Here is a 21,450-nt window from a genome sequence, read left to right on the forward strand (position 1 = left end):
CCTTGAGGAGAAGGAGAAAGAAAGAAAGAACCATATGTGAATGATATTAGTCAAATAGCTCAATGGACTTCTGGAAGGTGTTGAGATACTACTGGGATGAGGGCCATATAAGAACCAGAATAGAATAAAATTCAAATACACAACGTTCTCCTGTGGTGTAACTCTACTGAAGCCATTATAGTTACACTAGGGATTAATTGACTTTTTTTTTTGGTATCTTCCAAATCACACTGCACCAAGATGAATTTCTCAGTTTTGTATCACTAATTTATGCTCATCTCTGTACTCAGAGAGCCTTGCAGTGGCAAAAGTGATAGGCATCATTGTACAGCTACAGAACATGGAAATGTGGAAAACTTGTACTGTTGAAAGTAAAATGAGTTTTTTTGTGTCATGTTCTGAAGGTTTCACATGCTATTGGAGAGAGTATGGAATGATTTTCCATTGAGTTTTTGGGTCTCATTTTTCAAATCTCCCAAACTTCAGGGATGTCAGAGGGAAAGGTTCTGGGCCTAGTTTTAGCTCTGATTGGCAATCTGTCTGTCTCCAGGGTTGTGGCCAAACTTTGGATGCTTGGAAGGTTATTGACTTCTAGGCATTTTTAGCAAGCTGGTGTTCTCTCACTTTCTTCTCCATTATCCTCCATCTCTCTAAAACTCTTGAATAAAAGGTGGAGATTAGCTCGTGGAGTGGCCAAATCTCTTCTAGTTATGCACCTGTTCCTTCTTCATTCCTTCTTTCTCCCCACAATCCCCAGTGCTAATTACCAGGTTACATTTGAGAGGAAAATGTTTAATATGGTGAAGAAGTTGCAGGTTTTAGGTTGCCATTGAGGGCAAAAGACTAACCACAGATTTGTACTGGAGGTGTTATGATTGCATAAATTGCTGCTGTTGTTTACAGGGTACGTTTTCTGCTTGGAGGCCGCCATGGAGAATTCAAATTCCTGCCTCCACTTGGGTATGCACCTTGCTTTGAAGCTGTTCTACCAAAAGAGAAGCTAAAAGTAGAACATAGCCGAGAATACAAACAGGATCACCAATGTACAAGAGATCTATTGGGTCCAACCATCTCTTTATCCCAAGCAGCCTTCACACCAGTTCCCGTGGATACTAGCCAGGTAAGGGAACTAAACACCACAGTCTTTCTCAACTATAGACATTGCAGGCTCAGGTTAGCTTCATGTTTGAGCTTGCAACTTGTTTCAAACATGTGGGTTTCCTTTCTGTGCTGATTTGGTACATTTTATTGCTAACCATTGAGAATACTGGGACATGCAAAGCACAATAAAGAACTTGTTGCTACCTTTTAGAAATTTTATTTATTTCATATTCATGAGCCTTAGGACATCACATGTTGTTTTATCCTTGGAGTGAAACTAGATTAAAACAGAGTGACCTTTGAAGTAGTGGTAACTGTGGGGATGATACAAGTATTTTATTATGGAACTTTTTATTGATACAATGTTTTAAAGGTGAAGGCTTGTGATCATGTTAGGTGCACTGGGCCACGTTTAACCCTGTTTTATTTACTGAGGTTGCCATGTGACTGAGAGCAGAGTTTGGCTCATTATGCACAGAAAATGGTATAAATTAAACTTGCATTATCCTTGTGCTTTATTGAATATCGGTATTTATTATGGAGAAATAGAAAAGTTGACAAATGAAGGCTAACATTAAAGAGAAATGTGCTTCTAGCTCCAGCTATGACAACAGATAGCAAGTAGTCTGTTTAATTGGGTTGATCCTTAGAGAGGCAACTGACGCATCCCCAGAATGCCGGCCATTGCTACACTTCTGGAATGGTGTGGGCCCGCCCCCACTGGCATGACCTCCCACACACCAGGCATGTGAGGTCGCACCAGTGGGGATGGAGCAAAATGGCATTCTCCACGGTACCACCAGGCAGGGACAAACCTTTCCAAAAACAGGACTGGCTTAAAACTGGATGAATGGCCTGCCTGTTGATCCTGCTCCCACTGAAATGAATGGAAATATTGCCATTGGCTTCAGTGTATACAGGATCAGGCCCTAAATGTTCACTTTTAGTGAACTTTCAGCCATAAAATGGTTGAACAAGAAAGAACAAATCCTCCTGTGAAACAGACAGCACATGTCCAGCTATGTAATATGCAGCTTTTAAGGTAGACTAAGGCTGAGGCATACATGTTTTGACAGTGCTCTTTTATACAGTAATGACTCTGAGACAGCTTGCTGGAGATTTGTATGTTTAATAAATATAACTCTTCTGTTTTGTGGGTCCTGTCATGTAATAGTGGTGAGTAATGTAATATCAGGTTTGTTAATAATTTAGCACTATGTTCCAGGAGTCTGTTTTTTGCAGGAGAGTGGAACTGATTTCGGGGAGAGCTAGGGTGATTTGTATTCCTGATTTCCCTTACAGGGCTTTTTTTACCCAGTCCCCTCCCAATCCTACTCTTTCTTCAAAGTTGGCCCCAAAAGATTGATCTTCTGCAGGTTTGTTTGGCAGCACCTCTGCTTCATCTCACCGATATAGTGGAGTGGTTTCAGCGGCAAATTCTTTTTCTCATGCATCCCCGCATCAGGCTCCTGGATCAGTGCCACTCTTGCTCTGACTTTTGCCAGTTACGCTCATAACTGCCTCCTAGCTCCCCTTTGTGCACTGAGTAGGGAAGCAGCAGCAAGGTGGATCAGCCGAAGGGAGGACAAATCAAAATTGCCTGCTAATCACAAAACTGAAGGGGACCCTTCCCCTGCAACGCAATCCCGATTCTTGGAAGGAAGCCCAATGGCAGATTTTCTTCCTTCCTGCCCCTGACCTTTCCTAGTCTTGGCTAACATTAACATTGGCGTTCTGGGGATAATTTAAGGACAGGCCATGGAACTTTGTAAGGGCTCCACCATTTATAGCATTACCCTGTAAAATAGTGTGTTTGGTGTGAAAGGGTGGCTGCTTTTGTTCCCTCATAGTATTTCCCAGTGCACCCCTGAACAACAGACCAGGACATTCATTAGCAGCTTATACTAAAATTATCAGCAGTAAAATAGTCAACAGTATTCACGCTAATAGCATCATCGTTAGGGTTCAGTGTTAACATCTAAATGCGATGGGGGAAAAATGTAAATTCCAACCCCCAGACTACCATTGCCTCTATTTTACAGGAACAAAAGATATCCTAAGAATTCAGTCTCCAAAAAAAGTAGCTTGTTTTTGCAAAACTACATGGGAGAAGAAAGCCCTTCGAGAAATAGTACCAATGATTATATAGCATATTGAATCTGTAATTGTTTTCTCTAGATTCAGTACCCATTTGAAGCTAGTGGGTAATGTGGGATATATTTTGTGAGCACAACTTACCTACACATTTATTTAGATTCTTATAAGGCCACCATTAGAATAGTGTATAAGCTCTGGAAGAGAGTGAAAATGCATTGTACATATTGATACAACACTTCCCATCAAGACACTTACATTGTGTGTGTGACCTTACTGGTTCTTTCCTACTCAGTGTAGAGAGGGGAGCGAGCAGGCAGGTATGAGAGCAACGTGACTGGAGTTGAGGACAGAAACTTGCACAAAGCTCACTGAATAACATTGGGGAGAGGTGACATTTTGGTCAAGAGCAAGTCACTGCTTTTATGAAAAGTGAAGGCTGACCTATTTTCATGATCTTTAATGTGTTGCGGGAGTCAGAGACTCCCCAAAATTCTGCCTAAAAATTCAGTTTTTCCTTTCTATTCCGTACATTTGTAGACAAACTGTTGAATTTTTAAGTTTGTGTTGGCAAAATGACAAAGTGCTTTTCTAGGAAAACGTTGGTAAACTTTTAGACTCCAATTCTGTCTCCAGTGCACTCACTGTCTTAGGAACTGCACTGTGTACTGGGGAGTTTCGTGGGGGATACTGGGGAATCTTTCCTTCTCCCCAGGCGCCATGTGCTCTACTTATCACCAAAACATCAGAACCTCTCTGTCTGCTGGGGGAGGGATAGCTCAGTGGTTTGAGCATTGGTCTGCTAAACCCAGGGTTGTGAGTTCAATCCTTGAGGGGGCCATTTAGGGATCTGGGGCAAAAATTGGTGATTGGTCCCGCTTTGAGCAGGCGGTTGGACTAGATGACCTCCTGAGGTCCCTTCCAACCCTGATATTCTATGATTCTGAGGCAGGCTGAGGCTCCTGCACCAATGGAGGAGTCTGTAGTATTTATATTCCCTTAAACAATTGTTATGGAAAGCATTTTGCTGAAAAATGGACATTTGTGTTAGTGTTTTATCAGGTAACTGAAGAAATACTGTCAGTTTGGACAGCTTCTAGATATTTTGGAGGAATTTTTTTTCCATGTTGTGTCTACATCTCTTTCTCCGTTTCCCCTTTCTGGCCCATCTTTAGAGCCATAAAATACTCAGAAATGCACAGATTAACATGTATCTGTTGAAAGAGCACTTGAAAAACATATGAATTTCATTATGGTTGGCTTGAGAGATCTCTAATTTAGTCTAACTGACTATTTACATTAACAGTGTTGGTTATGAGAGTACAGTAGCTGGATTGCACAGTAGTACAATTTATCTGTAATAGGCTCTGTCTCTCTTCTGTCTTTAGATTGTATTGCCTCCTCACCTGGAAAGAATTAGAGAAAAATTAGCGGAGAACATCCATGAACTCTGGGTTATGAATAAAATTGAACTTGGCTGGCAATATGGCCCAGTAAGTACCTTTTTAAATTTCACATTCTGTTAATTATTTTCTTCTTGTACTGTGTGGTGACACCACTCTGATCATACTGGATTTTCTCCATTGCTAAAACGGGGTAGATTTTAACCTTCTCCCCAATAGTTGGAAACCAACAGTATTCATATAGCCAAAAAGCAAAGCTATTGGGCCAAATCCTGGTGTCCATTAAGGCTGCTTTATGGTGAGTTTTAAAGTCGGTCTAACTGGCGAGGTGTGGCTTCCCAGGCTGGTGTAGAAACAGCACAGCTGGCTCTTCTTTTTCAACTTGCACTTGGACAGGAGACCGTCAGAGGAAAAGAGTTGCAAGTGGAGCACCACATCTGTCTTGGCTGCAAAACAGTTTTTGGGGGGCAGTGCAGTGCAATGTAAAGCAGCCGTAAGGCTCCTGTAACATGTCAGGGGCATGCTGTCATTATCTCCCCCACCATGGGTGTGCACTATCTTCCCTCCCCGATAGAAGTGGAAATCATGGTCATGGAGTCAATGAAGTAAAGATCAGGATTAACTCTTGGATGGACTTCTGTTGGTAAACTCACTGGGTTGCCAAGGGAATAAGCCATACAGAACCGGTGCTCCTCAGCATGCCTTGCCTCCCTTGATCAACAAGCACCTGCTAGAGTCCCAGTCTGAGTGTTCATGGAAAAAAATAATTCTGTGGACTCTCAAGGAAAGAGAGTTGCCAGGAAATCTCCAACTGTCCCTCAACCCCTTATGTGAGTTATATTCTTTTTGTGCCTATGTTAAACTATGATTTTATTGTTTATGTATTTCCCTAAACACACTAGGAAAATACAACCTAGATGGAGATACTATAAGGTGGGTGCATAACTGGTTGGAAAATTGTTCCCAGAGAGTAGTTATCAGTGGTTTACAGTCGAGCTGGAAGGACATATTGAGTGGGGTCCCACAGAGATCAGTTCTGTGTCTGGTTCTGTTCAATATCTTCATCAATGATTTAGATAATGGCATACAGAGCACACTTATAAAGTTTGCGGACAATACCAAGCTGGGAGAGGTTGCAAGTACTTAGGAGGGTAGGATTAAAATTCAAAATGATCTGGACAAACTGGAGAAATGGTCTGAAGTAAATAGAATGAAATTCAATAAGGACAAATGCAAAATACTCCACTTCGGAGGGAACAATCAGTTGCACACATACAAAATGGGAAAGGACTGCCCAGGAAGGAGTACAGTGGAAAGGGATCTGAGGGTCATAGTGGATCATAAGCTAAATATGAGTTAACAGTGTAACACTGTTGCAGAAAAAAAAAAGGCAAACATCATTCTAGGATGTATGAGCAGGAGTGTTGTAAGCAAGACACAATAAGTAGTTATTCTGCTGTAATCCACGCTGATTAGGTCTCAATTGGAGTATTGTGCCCAGTTCTGGGCGTCACATTTCAGGAAAGATGTGGACAAATTGGAGAAAGTCCAGAGGAGAGCAACATATTCAAAATGCAAAAGTTGTTGTTTTCAAAAAGAAAAAAATACATACAACCTACAAACATACTTTGAACACACAATCTTATTATCAAATAATGTTTACAGTTTGTAGAGCAGAAGAATCTTACAGTACTATTTTGATTTTACTTCAAGTTTAGAGTGTGGGGGGAAGAAGCTGTGATCCAAGACTAAGTAAATTCAATTCATGACTGAAGCGTGGATTTTCATTGGACCCCGCATTGAGTCCTTTTCCCATGTGGATCTCTATATACCGTGAGCAAATTCTGAAATTGAAAGCTTTCAAAATACATTTAAAAAGCGCATCCAATTCTTATCTCAGTGTTCTCTATCTCAGACTGTACAAATCAGTTTCCAATGATTTTGCTCCATGTGGGAGTGGGTAAATCTTTCCATTGTCTGGCCAAAGAACATTATGTAATCCATCTAACCTGAAGAAATATTCCATGTAGATTCTGTTCATGTTAAAAATCAATAAATAACCTGTTGTACTCAGTTCAGCTTGATAACCATTATCACGGAGTTTGACAGAAAAAATGAAAAGGAACGATGACTAAAGATATTTTGAGGGTGTTGTGATATGAAAAAGCTATGGTAAGTAAATACCATGGCAAATGGTGTCCAGTTCATTTACTGATACATAGGAGATAGTGAGCTGATACTTTCCATATATAAGACAGAGAGAGTCTGATGAGAGAACAAATTTCTTGTTAGCAGTACCACATCTGCGAAAGAACACAAAGTTTTAAAAAAAAATCTGTAGTATTTCATTCTGCGTTTGGACTTATTGTTATGATGTTTCTGCTTTTTTTCATTAAGAAACTTAAATAAAAATTGAAGGGAAAAGCTCCTGGATTTGATGCAACATGCTGGGCCAGGCAATCACTTTAAATATAGTAGATGACTTTTTTCTGAGGTCCAAAAAACTTATTTGGCAGCACCTTCATGCCAACACAACTATTACAGACTTTCTTATTTTTTAACTGTGACTGCAAATTCAGCATTTTAGAAGAACAGATCAGGCTAAGAGTTGGGAACTAATTGTACATGGTTTGCTATCTGCACTTCATTGAGGGCCTTTCTTTTCTTGGAACAAGTAAACAAAAACCTATTTATAGCTTTAAGTAAAAAAAATCCAGTTTAAATAATAATACAAATGTTCTATTTGTGTGTCTATATATATCTTCTTACTCTTCTTACTGTATTTTCCACTGCATGCATCCGATGAAGTGGGTTTTAGGCCACAAAAGCTTATGCTCAAATAAATTGGTTAGTCTCTAAGGTGCCACAAGTACTCCTTTTCTTTTTGCGAATACAGACTAACACGGCTGCTCCTCTGACATATAAATATTGTTTTTTAATAGCAATAGTGTAATACTTCGCTTTTGCAGCAAAAAGATCTGAGTGTTTTAAAATCATTAATGAAGTTATCTTCACAACAGCCCCATGTGGTAAGTATTACGATCCTAATTTTATAGATTTGAAATAACCTTGAGGCACAAAGAGATAAATGATCTGATCACGATCCCATGGAAGTCAGGGTAATTGTACCACTGGTATCAAGGGAGCAGAATACATCTTTGAGATCAGGCTCCTACGTGCTTGTGGCAGTCTAAATACACAAAATATTATGAATATCACAATAACCAATCCACTGCATTTTCTCATTCCCTGGGGGGGAAATAGTAAATTAAAAATGTGTATTAAAATAATACGAAGGACTTCTTGTTGGGTAAAATATCATATAGTGACATTCTTTTGTTATTTAACAAGGCTCCTGCATAACTGAGGGCTAAATTTTCATTCTCTGTCAAAACACCTGAGTGAACTGACTTCATATGAGGATCTATTCTGAGATAATGGGATGCTCCTACTTCTCAACCTGAAACCAGTGGGTAGAGCAGTGGCAGATCCACTGTGTGGAGGTTACTGCAGCTGTCAGACTGTAGGGTAGCTGCATCTCATTATACGCCTCGGTTCAACTTTTGGCCAGTTGAGTTGTATAGTTGCAGGAAGCACTGGCACATGTCCCTTTCCCTACCTTAGTTTACCTATGGCCATTTAACAAACGCTGACATGACCAAATGGAAAATGTTAATCAAGATGCTGCTTCTCAGAGTCTCAAAATTTAAATGACCCAAACGAAAGAAAGTTACTAAGGACCAGACTGTGCTTCCTGGGTATCTGCACACAGAAGGGATCCTCTGCATGGGAATCCCCCAACTTCCATATGGAACAAAGAGTTCAGCCATCTACCTCTAAGGTACCACCCCTAATCTAGATCCTACAGAAGTGCACAAGGATTGGTAGTTTGGGATGGAGCCAGAAGGATGCACGTTCTCCATCTCTTTCAGTCCCTACACATATGCATGGGAAAGGGTTGCATCTGTATTGTTTTTCATGAAGCCCTGCAAAGATGGCTGCAACCAAGGGAATCACTGGTAGTGTGGATCCAATGAAGCCATGCTAACAGGGATTGAAAGGGGTTGAATTGTTGCAAGGACACAGGGCCTTAGAATGAAAGGCACCTGGCCCTCCCAAGGATCTGTTGGGTTTAGGAGTAGGTATTGCAGCTTTTTCCAGCAGGTGCAGGGGCAGTAGAGAGGAGAAGAATCCTCAACTTGTGTTCAGGGATTTTTTTCCCCAGAGCTCTCCCCCCTGAATGTTTCTGCAGAACTGGTGACCTAAATTTTCATGTTTACTATGCCATTTTCAGAGACTGGCATCTGTCAAGAAGCAAAGTTAATTCAAGTTTCAACAACAAACTTGTATGAGTGCCAAAGAAAAAAATATACATCCATTTCCCCCTGCATTCTAGCCCTCTATTGAAAAACTTTTGAACTAAATTTGTTGAGTTAAAAGTACTTTCAGTTCAGCAATTATTGTACTTTTCACTTACACAGCACCTTTTAGCTAATAATTGCAAAGCAAACTTTAATTACTCAAGCCTTGAAACATCCCTGTGAAGTATTATAATCTTTTTATGGATGGTGTAATTGAGACCACAGTGGTTATTGCTTTCTCACTTCAGTGGCAAAGCTAGAAATAATACTCATGACATCTGTCACCCTGTCTATTGTTCTAACTCTTAGGCTCCACTCCCTGATTGAGGCTGATGTCAGAATGAAGCTAAGAATGGAAAGTTTCAGCCTGAAAGGAATATTTTTGGCAAAGCTATGACTGGATGAAATGAAAAGGTTTTGAAAATGACTCCCTTCTTGACTCTACCTCCCATTAATAAGAGTACATTATTTATGCCAATTTTGTATGTGTGCTTTACAGTTTCTGTCTGCTGGTATCCTGCTGGCCATCTTTGAGTCATTTTCTGAAACACATTATTGCCTGAATTAAGAGAAGGGGAGGTTTAGCCTTAACTGAATATCATTGTTATTTTTTTCTGTATTATGCACATCAGTTGAGCCATGTAAGTCCCATACACAAATTTGCACAAACTACTCTGAGAATGGGAACAGACAGTCCCTAAATGATATTTGAACTGACTTTTTATGATGCAGTCTGTCAAATTATGCTGAGTTCTATGCAATCCTTAATGTCTTGGTTATCTTTGAATAATATTTTTAAGTCTATTTCAGTATGTTTGTCTCAGTGTGTACCTGTTGTGAACTACTGAATAATATGTACTGATGCTCATGTTTAAAATGTATTACATTTTGGATTTGTCTTATTTACTGAGAGCCAAATTTTGCCAATCTTCCTTAATGATTAATGTTTTATGTTCTGAAATTGGGGCTATTTTTGGATCAAAGAAATACCCTGTTTCAGTAGGGCTGACGATCAGTTCCAAGTTTTGAGGGTCTTTTTTTTTTTAATCATTACTATGGTTCTTAAGGCACATTTAAACTCTCTCCGTTATTGTCTTGCAGGTTAGAGATGACAACAAAAGACAACACCCGTGCTTGGTAGAGTTTTCAAAGTTGCCAGAGCAGGAACGAAATTATAATTTACAAATGTCACTTGAGACGCTGAAGTAAGTTTCTACCATCTACAGTCTTACAGCAAGTTTTTTTCATGCAACTAAGCAGCTGTGGTGTCATAAATTCTAATCCAATCAATGAAGTTTGTTTATCTGTAGGGTAGTAATACAGAAACGACAAACTACTGTATATTGATGAATAATAGACTTGAGACTAGAAAAGGCCATACTAGCTAAACAAACTGTGGTACTGAAAGTCCATTTCTCAGTCTCCAGGGAATTTGAAACTGTCCAAGGTATTATAACAATAATTATCTCCCTGCCTCAAAGCAACTTCCTATTAGTACTGACTAGCACTGCCTGCTTTGGTATGTTTGAGATTGTCACACCAACACAATGACAGTTTGATAATGATGAAAGGACAAGGAGAGCCATTTTCCCCTGGGACAGAAGGTGTGAGAAGTGGGTCCAAAGTGTACCTCACAGAAGTAGGAGGAACCCTTTATTTTTAACGTTGTTTAGTTCTCATTCTTTAGGCACAGTTTTACAATAAACAGTGATTTGTGGTCATGAGAAGCTGGATAAGACTTACTTCAGCATACTTTATCTGGATGGTTGCCACCACCTCCGACCTGCCGATGAGCACATACATGTGTGAATTTTACAGACCCTCCCAACTTGGAATGCTAGAGTATTTCAGCTGGTCACTATTGCTCATCCTCCATCTGCAGTGTGATGCTGCCACTATATTAATAAGAGACTTTCTTGAAAATTCTCTCCTTACCTGTAATAAAAACGTCAAAACTAGGATGTGTATCGGTTTTCCCTATCTCTCTTCTCTGCAGTCTGTTAATTTGTTTTCCAGTTTAAATATATGGCCTTTTTTGTAACCTTAATTTAGAAAAGAGATGACCCTGCAGAATCAACATACATTTTAAGTGGCACTTTGATGGAAATGTTCCTACTTTCCTCTAAGAAAAATATGCTGTGTATATTGAGAGTATGACTCAGTGTATACCCATGGAGTGTAGGTGCAAAGAACTTTTAGGGGGCTTGAAGCATCCTCCCCAGAACACGTTTTGGAAATACCAGATACTTGGTTAAAATAAATTGCTCTTCAGATACATTTCTATGAGCACTGGTGAAAAATTGTTTCTGGCAAGAATGTTTTGGCTGTATCCACTTATAAGGTGAACTCCATCCAATGCAGGAAAATCAGCCCAACTTTCTGTTCAGCTAAGTGGCAACATTTCAAGAACAGCTCATGGGATTCTCAATCAGTACAGCACTGTCATTTTCCAAGATAATCTCTGTCCAGTTTGTGAAACTCCAAAAGTGATGCCATCAATTTTGCCTTCAGTCTCAGGGCCAGATTAATTGTTGGATTTATAGAACCATGACATAAACATAGGAAGCCACAGTCTCTCATAACATTTAATGTATACTAATAATATCCCATTGAATACCCATCATGGCTTTTATGGGGTCCTGACATTTTTACAGTCCCAGGTCCTCATAGCCTTCTAATCTGACCTGGGAAAAAACATAAGTCATTTTGTGTATGTATAATATGAAATTAGTTGTTTTGTATAGTGATATTTTTATTACTCATAATATATAGAATCTGCTAGTTAAGTGAATGGAGGGCCACTGTATAGCAGCTTGCCCACCCTGCCGCTTTAATAATGCATCTGATTATAGTCCTGCAAGAGCCTTACTTTTGTAATACTGGACCTTTCTTAAGCACACACTGTTAGTTGTGTTGTATTATGGTGACTTTGTCATGTAGAAATTTATCCACTAGGAACTAGAATGAGAGTGTCAGACTCTTTTCATTTCTGCTAGTCTACACGAGTGGAAGAATAGTGCATTAATCCACTCTTAATGTCCCCTGTAGTGATTTGAATCTGAAGGTACTTTCAGTGTAGCTTGAATAGTCCTTTAACTGAGGTTTTAAATCTATTAGTACTCAACTTCAATGGGGGGGGGGGGAGAAAGAGGGAAAGGAAGCATCTTTTTTTTTTAAAGCTTCTTATAACCCTTTACACAACAATGTCATAGTCTTCACATTTTGTATTAGAGTGTTCGTTCAAAACTTGAAAGCGCTGTCTCGAGGTTTGAGGAATAGCTCTGCACTTTAATTAATTTTGTGGTTGTTGACAGTTTTCTGCCAGCCTTACTAGATCAGAGATGCAGAAATCAAAAAAGACTTGAATCATATCATCTGCCACATCTTTTCTTCTTGTTATGCTTCTATTTCAGTATTTTTGGTAGTATTATGGTACACCTTCACAAATATGAAGTATAAAAATAATATAAACTGTAAAATGTCAAAATTCAAGAATGAGTTGTCACTGAAAATGGTTTAATATTAAAATATGTTTATTTGGTTTTCATGCTATACTATATACCTTAGTCTGTGAGAGGTCCAAGTGATTTCAGTGGGTCTATGTGAATTGTAAATTTAAGGGTGATTATAATCTGACTCAAGGCCCCAGTTTCCCCTTCCTCCACTTGTGGCTCCCTGATTCAGTGCCAGTTGGTCTGGATGCAAATTAGAGCAGGAAGGCTACTGCTATAATTTACTCTGCTTGTGTAAGCTCTCTTATACCAGGGAGGATTTGGTGTAGCAGAACTCAATTTCCCCATTCCACCTCTGTTAGCGGGGGTTCTTTTAATCCAAAGCTCTTGGTAACTTTTACTGTGTGCGAAGTGGTGTCAGGAAATAAGGGAGACACGGCCATCCGACCGATAGATGGCTGGCACAAACAGGACAACACAAGAGTGTTTTCATTTAAAGCTAAACTTTACTTAGTCTCAAGCATTTACACACATCCGCAACAGGTTCGTAAAACACCCCAAACCCTAGATAATTACTGAAGCTGAGTGTGGCCTTCGAGTGGCACCGTGACAGGCTTCCCGCTGGCCAAACTTCCGTCTGTCAGTGGGGACCCCAAGATGCATCCAGAGGGAGCGTCCCAGAAGAAACCCTTCTGAGAAGTGCAGCTACCTCAAACTTTTCCCCCTTAGTAATACAATGACATATCCCTTAAAGAAAACTTGCTAAGCAAGCAGTTTTTAAAGGTCCAGCAAGAGGGTTTTTTTTGATCATCAATTTAACCACATATGTTTTGTTTTTTCCAATGTGTCCATGCCTAGGGGCCCTGACAAACATTCCCGGGGGCACATATAGACAGACTTCCTATTTTTCTAAAATACATATATCAGCAATTTTAACATTCTTAGCAGGAAGGACGTGGGGTCAAGCCGCCTTGTCTGTGGCACCTGAACCCCCCTGCCCTCCTGCCTTGGTTACATTAAGGCTGCATGGCCAATTTACGACCTGCTGACTTGGCTACTTTTAATTATAAGCAGTAGTGGTTCAGTGCTTCCTGCTGACTTGGCTACTGTTAGCAATAAGCAATGGTGGTTTCAGGCATTTTACTGATTTGCCAAAATCTTCCCGTACACCTTCTTCCCACAACACACCTCCCCTCCCCTTACACTGGTGATGGTTGGGAGAGCTGGCATAGGAGGTCGATACACTGTTAGCTGTAAGCTAGCAGATGCTCCCTATGGGCATTCTCCAATGGGAATCTCCAGCTGGTGGCTTTAGTGAAATGGAGAATCTGGGTCTTAGTGTCTAGTCTTACCCTGGATAGGAGAAAGTGATGTGATTAAAGGGTTGAGCCTCTTGTCTAATATACACATTTATACACTATGAAATACTGTATTGGTGATTGACAAGTAAGTCTTCAGCTATCAAAGAGTTATTTGTGCAATGTCAGAATATTTTTGCACATGCAAGTTGGAGGCAATGTAGAAGACTGAGCCCCTTGTCCTGGATTAAATTTCTGTTTTCTGAGGGTCAGTGGTATAACTCAGTTCATCATCTAGTCTTGTATTGTGCATCAACAATTGAAAATAGTGTTAATAAGTTCTATTTCAGAGCTTATTTTTTCTTTTTGATACTAAAAACAAATACGAATTTATGGGACTGAGCATAAGTTTTAAAAAATAGACCAACAAACATAATTCCTTATTGAAAAATAATCAATAGAAAATTTGGGTTCATAATAGATAACAATACTATTTATTTTTCATACAGTAGAAAAAATAAGATTTAAGAATCAGTTGAAGCATATGATCCATCTGCAAGGAGAAATAAATATGGTATTGCATAACACCCTGAGCAGCAGTATGCACCGGAAAGTAAAATCAAGAAAGAATGGTATAACTAGAATCAGCCCAAATCAAACCTTCCATCCCCAGCCCTTTGAGTGATGGGAAAATTGGGATCTTAATCCCGATTTCATATCTCTTGGGTCTCTCTTTTAATCAGTCTGAGCCAAAGTTATGGATAAAAACACCCTCAAATTCGGGGAAAGTTCTAATCTGGGTCCAAACTTGAGGACTTATACACTTCTGTAGTTTTAAGAGAACTAAAACATATCCAGCCATCTTACTAACAGCAAATTTGTAACTCTGACACTGGAAAAATTAGGGTCTGACACTTACCCCTCTAATATCAGCTAAAATATTTTCTAGCACAGATAAGCCCACTAGTTGCCAATTAAAATATCTGAAGTCTGTCTTCCTAAAAGAATCACATTTTAAAGATGACAGGTGACATTTTCTGATGTTTTTCCTTTCATATCATCTTAGAAATGAACACAGTCTAAAAAGATGTTAACTGAGAGCAGTGATCCCACTAGTAAATTGTCAGTACTTAAAAGGGAGATGTTCCTGCCCTCAGACTGCGTGATAAAAGTCAATAAAATATATCTATCTGAACTTTTACAGCATATTATAATGTAAAACAACAGTCATTCAGTCTATCACAAACATGATGGTCTTTCCTCAGTTGATAGCTTTAGGCTAACAATAACAACAAGAAAATGTAATCACAGTTTTTGGCAAACCAGAACAAAAACTGTGGACCCTTAGATTGTACGCATTGTCCTCACAAGGCAACATATGATCATTTGTAGGCCTGTGGATTTGAATAACCTGTCTGTTCAGCCTGTGATAGAGGACTGTAAAATGCTTCAGTAGAGGTTCGATTACATCAGATAAAATGGTCATGGCGTAGGACAGTGTTGTCCAGCCTTTTCAGGTTGATGACCGTTTATTCAAAGAAAAAAAATTCAGGACTCCTTTAAATTTACTATAAAAGTAATTATAAAAATGTATCAGTGATAAACCTGTATAATTCACTTGTGTGTAGATTTTGAGAGATGGATGGAGAATATTTAATCTTGAAGGATAAAGGCGTGTGGAAAGTAGGCAGAGTAGTGAAGGTTTCATTTTTTTAGATCGTACTAAAAATTTCAATGACTCATGACCCCTCCGATTTCCTTCTGTGATACCTTTGGGGGTTGTATTCATTGGCTGAGTAAAAACTTGTGTATGTTATATAACATGCCGTTGCAGAAGTTTATTTGGTTCCATGCTGAAAAAAGTGTAGTGGTGTTGTTTCAAAACAATAGCATTTAAAAATCAAACATTTTCTAAAGAAATAAACTGAATGCACCTTCCTAGAATTTCTGATCTTTGACTCCTGCCAGTATTTCATCCTTTGATATGACAAGGGTGCCACCTTTTTTTTAAAAAGCCAAAATGGGAGTCCCACTTAAAGAAAGAAAGTTAAAAGTAGAGTATCAGTACGCTGTTTGGCTTGGCCAGAGTCTGAGATCACTGCAGAGGTAGTATGCTCTGTCTCTTCGGGAAAGGAACACCTTGTTTCATTCGTCCACCAAGTTCTCTGGCATATCAAAGGAGCAGTATTGACACTACCTGGAGTAAACAACCTATCGTCCTCCTTTTCGGAAGTGAAGTCAGTGTTTCATGGACTCCTTGATTATGAGTTGGGAGAAAATAAGAGTTGCTAATTGTCTCAAGACATCAGGAAATACAAAAAGAATGACAGTTTATAGTCATGATTTTTAGATGGTATATTGAAAAAATTCAGAAGGCTATACCAATCTATTCAGAGTCAATTTACAGCTGTGCGTATTATATTTATATTGTATTTAACTCAAAAGAGAGTATTTAGTATCTGCTCTGCTTACCTGAGGAGCCTTTTCTGGAATGTGTATGGAAACAGAAATGTACTTGACCAATATAATTTTTTACTTTTAATAAACATTTTTGGGGGGGAGGGAGGGGAGGAGTTTTTCATCCAACTATCTTAGTCAGATGTATTTGAAACTTTTACCCATGACAGCTCCTTTGTAATAACAAGTCTGATCTAACATTTTAAATAGGCTACTTAGAAGTATCCTAATAAAGTTTTCCAACAGTATACAGAAGTGTGTAACACACACCTCAAAAGAAGTGCGGTAAGAATCTTTACATAAAAAAGGAATTTTATGTTGTAGTTCTTGTAGGCCTAATTTGACATAAGGGTCCTGTTCTGTATATCTGATAACAGAAACCAATATATAAAAGTGACAGTTTATCACTGGTTTTGCCTTCCAGAACCCTGTTGGCATTAGGTTGTCATGTAGGAATTGCTGATGAATATGCTGAAGAAAAAGTGAAAAAACTGAAACTTCCTAAGAAGTAAGTCAAAATTCAAACACATCCTTTTTATTTTGTTTTATTGTTTAATGAGGGAAGAAGAGTTGAGGAGACTGAGTTCTAATAAGTGTGTGTGGAAGAAAGGTAGGGAGGGAAGAGGGAGAAGAGAAAACACTAACTGTAGCCCACAGGAGTCAGCATGTAGTGACATTTTGACTGTGATCTTCAGCTTTTTGGGTTGGAAATGTATTACGGACCTCCTTCATCTACTTTGATTTTGTATTTGGTACCCAGAAAATAAGTGAATAAAACATGGGTCCACGCATACCATTGCACTGCATGTACGTCATGCATGTTCATATTACCTACTATCATCACAAGACTTTCTTTGGATCTTGTGCTCCTAACTCATTAGGTGTTTTTCAAAATCCCCTCATATACATACATATTCAGTAAAAGCTTTTTTTATCCAGGATGTTGGGGGAATGTGGGGTGCTGGTAAGTGAAAAATTCCGGTTAACTAAGAGGCAAGGAGTTTGGGTGTGGGGGCGTGGTGCGGGGTGCTGGATCCGGGGGATGCTCACTTTGGGTGGTTCCCCACAAGTGGCAACCTGTCCCTGCTGTTCCTAGGTGGAGGTGCAGTTAGGCGGCTCTGCGCGCTGCCGCCACCCTGCCCCGAGTGCTGGCTCCGCAGCTCCCATTGGCTCTTGCGGGTGGAGGCTAACTGTGTCTCCGCCTAGGAACAGCAGGGACAGGTTGCTGCTTGTGGGGAGCCGCCTGAGGGGAGCACCCTCAGATCTGGCACCCCAACCCCCCCCGCACCCCAACCTCCTGCCCCGAGCTCCTTCCTGCACCCAAACTCTGTCCCAGAGCGCACGCACTGCACACCCCCCACCCATGCCCCAGCCCCGCACGCCGAACCCCTCGTGGCTGTTCCTCCGCCTAGGAGCAGCAGGGACATGTCGCTGCTTCTGGGGAGCCATGCGGAGCCAGGTATGTTTTTTATTCTTGTTTTCTGGAGTCAAGAAAAAAAATTTAAGGGGATGAAGGACTATAATTTCTAACTCAAAAAGATGATCAAAGTTAGAATGTCACTACCCGCTGACTCCTGTGGGCTACAGCTAGTTTCTTTGCAAGAATAAAGAAAGGAAAATAAGGAATTGGATAAACTTCCCCAAACTCTTCTTCATTAATGGCATTCTGAAAAAGGGAGAGTTAAGACTAACTAAGGTGCATATTCAATATCTAGGTAACAGGAAATCATACTTGGTAATACAAGAACTATGCCACTCTATCCATGACAATGTTCAGAGTTTTTGAATTCCATTGGACTGGAGATCATAACTTCATTGCCTCTGAAAAAATCAGAGGTCCCAACAAATGACCCTTTAAATTGAGATGTGGGCAGAAAAAAAAACTAAAGAAAATTAATAGTAAAATAATATTACTGTGACAATTCCTGTTGACATCAAGATACAGTTGTGTCTGACTAAGAACTCAGTAAGGACTTCAGGATTAGGAGCTAGCTATGTTGGTGTTAGGTTGGACTACATTCTGTATCAGGTTTATTTTGGGCCTTCTGAAGGAATCTTGAATTAATCTGACCATCATTTTAATTTACCTGCTACAACACTTGAGAATGATAACAGTTGCGATAGAGATACGGTTTCTGTACCCAACTAGCAGAATTCATTGAAACTCTGCCAAAACATTAGGAGCTACTAGTAAGCAACAAGGATTTCTGTAAAGTGGAAGAAGAGGTCACTGCTGTATTATGATGGCTTGAATGAATAAGGATCAATTCATATGTGCCTAGACTTACTGGCATCCCTTCTGGTAGAAAATACAGATGAGCGAATTCTTCTGTCAGTTATAACCATGCAATCACAATGAAGTCAGTGGTCTTCCCCAATGAACTCAATTTAACCCTCAGGGTGGTACATTGGTTTTATAGCGCACAATCACGTAGCCATTCAACATGCAGAACTCCCATGATTTCAGTGGCTACAGGATGAGTAGATCAGGTTAATAGCATGATCACTTACAAAAGCTTGTAAGGAATTGCCACTTGTTATGGGCCACTAGGCACTCAAAATGTTCCAACTTCATGCAAAATACATGAAATGAGTTGCTACTCTGGATTGATCTGACTAGTTGAGAAATGTAATACATAATTGGGGTTCACTGAGCATATGAGGATGGAAAATGGCCAATGAAACATGGTTAGATACAAAAGTAATATCTGGTGAAGTTGTGGTGATTCTGAAATGTGTGCAAATCTATATAAAACTCAATGATACACTGAGACTTGAGCCATGTTGGAAAAATCATGTTACCATAGCTAGAATGGCTGGATTAAGATTATCCAGATTGATAGAAAGATTCATTCACCTGTTCTGGATTCTTTTAAAAGTTTTATGATTACTGCAGCAACACAATTTTAACATGAAGGTGCCATGCCACAAAGACACCAGATGAAGCCAACAGGTGTCAGCACGTGGTGACATTCTGACTGTGTTCTTCTGCTTTTTGTATTGGAACAATGACATTTCTTTTATATTCCTTTTAATTTTGTTTCTGGAGTCCAAAAAATAAATGTGTAAAACATGGACCCAATTCCCACGACTTAAAATATTAATTCTGGACAAGTATAGTCACGCTACAAAGACAATACTAAACCCACTCCATCTACTCTCTCGCAATATGGACCCACTTTGTTACTGGGAAACAATGGCCACCACAACAGAAAGCTTGTGGCCTATCACAGGAAATATTACATATGCTCTGCTCTGTGATGCTGTCAGAGCTTGGCTGCACTTGTAAACTCAGTTTTGGTAGACTTTTGTTAAATCTGTACTGTTTTCCAGATGTAAGGTCCTTTTATCCAGTCAAGAAATAGTGTAACTGTAATGACCAGGAAGCTATCCACCTGCAATATTTTGATATACAATTTGTCTGCTAGTTTTTGTGAATAAAGTTTATGTGGAAGCAGGATTAGTGCAGTCCTACAGCAACAATAATGTGATTTTAATAAAGCTCTCTTCTATGTAGTGGAATACTAGCATTTTTGTAGACTCTGCTTGGCTGGCTCAGTCATCTTTCTAACAATGGTGTGGTCACACCATGTGGAGTAAAAAAGCCAGTTTGACTACTTTTTTCTATAAAATAATACTATAGTGCAGTGGTCCCCAACTGGTAGGTCGTGTTCAACTGGTCGATCCCAGAGCCTCTGACAGTCAATTGCAGTTTCTGGCTGCTAAAAGTCCAGTTGCACAGCAGAGCTAAGGCAGGCTCCCTGCCTGCCCTGTCCCCACGCCACTGCCAGAAGTGGCCAGCACGCCTCTGTGGCCCCCGGTGGCGGTGGGGGGTTAGGGGTCTCTGCCTGCTGCTCCTGCCTGCAAGCACCATTCCTGAAGCTCCCGTTGGCCAGGAATGGGGAACTGTGGAGTGGTGAGGGGTCAGGGCAGGTAGGCAGCCTGCCTTAGCCCCACTGCGCCACTGCTTGGGAGCTGCCCGATGTAAGCGCTCCCCAGCGGGAGCCCGCACCCCTACCCTAGCCCAGAGCCCCCTCCCAGAACTAGCACCCTGTACCCCCACCTGCACCCCAACACTCTGCCCCAGCCCAGAGTCCCCTCCTTCACACAAACTCTCTCCTAGACTCCGCACCCTGCATCTCCTTCTGCACCTCAACCCCCCGCACCAGGATCAGGCTGGAGCCCTGTCAAGGTTCCTCCGCCACTCTGAACTCTAGGGTACAGATGTGGGGACCTGCATGAAAACCTCCTAAGCTTATCTTTACCAGCTTAGGTCAAAACTTCCCCAAGGTACAAAATATTCCACTCTTTGTCCTTGGATTGGCCACTACCACCACCAAACTAATACTGGTTACTGGGGAAGAACTGTTTGGACACGTCTTTCCCCCCAAAATACTTCCCAAAACCTTGCACCCCACTTCTTGGACAAGGTTTGGTAAAAAGCCTCACCAATTTGCCTAGGTGACTACAGACCCAGACCCTTGGATCTTAAGAACAATGAACAATCCTCCCAACACTTGCACCCCCCCTTTCCTGGGAAATGTTGGATAAAAAGCCTCACCAATTTGCATAGGTGACCACAGACCCAAATCCTTGGATCTGAGAACAATGAAAAAGCATTCAGTTTTCTTACAAGAAGACTTTTAATAAAAATAGAAGTAAATAGAAATAAAAAAATCCCCCCTGTAAAATCAGGATGGTAGATACCTTACAGGGTAATTAGATTCAAAACATAGAGAACCCCTCTAGGCAAAACCTTAAGTTACAAAAAAGATACACAGACAGAAATAGTTATTCTATTCAGCACAGTTCTTTTCTCAGCCATTTAAAGAAGTCATAATCTAACACGTACCTAGCTAGATTACTTACTAAAAGTTCTAAGACTCCATTCCTGGTCTATCCCCAGCAAAGACAGAATATAGACAGACACACAGACCCTTTGTTTCTCTCCCTCCTCCCAGCTTTTGAAAGTATCTTGTCTCCTCATTGGTCATTTTGGTCAGGTGCCAGAGAGGTTACCTTTAGCTTCTTAATCCTTTACCGGTGAGAGGAGCTTTCACCTGGCCAGGAGGGATTTCAAAGGGGTTTATCCTTCCCTTTATATTTATGACAAGCCCTCTCCCACACTCCGAACCCCTTGGCCCCAGCCCAGAGCCTGCAGCCCTTATGAGCCCCAACCCTGTGCCCCAGCCTGGTGAAAGTGAGTGAGGGTGGGGGAGAGTGAGTGACGGAGGGAAGGAGGGCAAGGCCTCAGGGAAGGGGCAGGGCTTTCAGGAAGGGGCGG

At 40.4% G+C, this 21,450-nt stretch overlaps 1 protein-coding gene across 1 annotated transcript in view; it reads left to right on the plus strand.

Annotated features, from left to right (window-relative positions):
* RYR2 (ryanodine receptor 2) overlaps positions 1-21,450 on the plus strand; it is a 717,900-nt gene that overhangs the window by 376,095 nt on the left and 320,355 nt on the right. The window contains exons 22-25 of the mRNA XM_084622892.1: positions 904-1,120; positions 4,584-4,688; positions 10,061-10,164; positions 16,591-16,674. Of these exons, the coding sequence (XP_084479018.1) occupies positions 904-1,120; positions 4,584-4,688; positions 10,061-10,164; positions 16,591-16,674 (510 nt within the window). The remainder of the gene's footprint in view (positions 1-903; positions 1,121-4,583; positions 4,689-10,060; positions 10,165-16,590; positions 16,675-21,450) is intronic.

The sequence above is a fragment of the Lepidochelys olivacea genome (genome assembly GCF_965140295.1).
Source record: "Lepidochelys olivacea isolate rLepOli2 genome assembly, chromosome: 3".
Taxonomy (NCBI): Eukaryota; Metazoa; Chordata; order Testudines; family Cheloniidae; genus Lepidochelys; species Lepidochelys olivacea.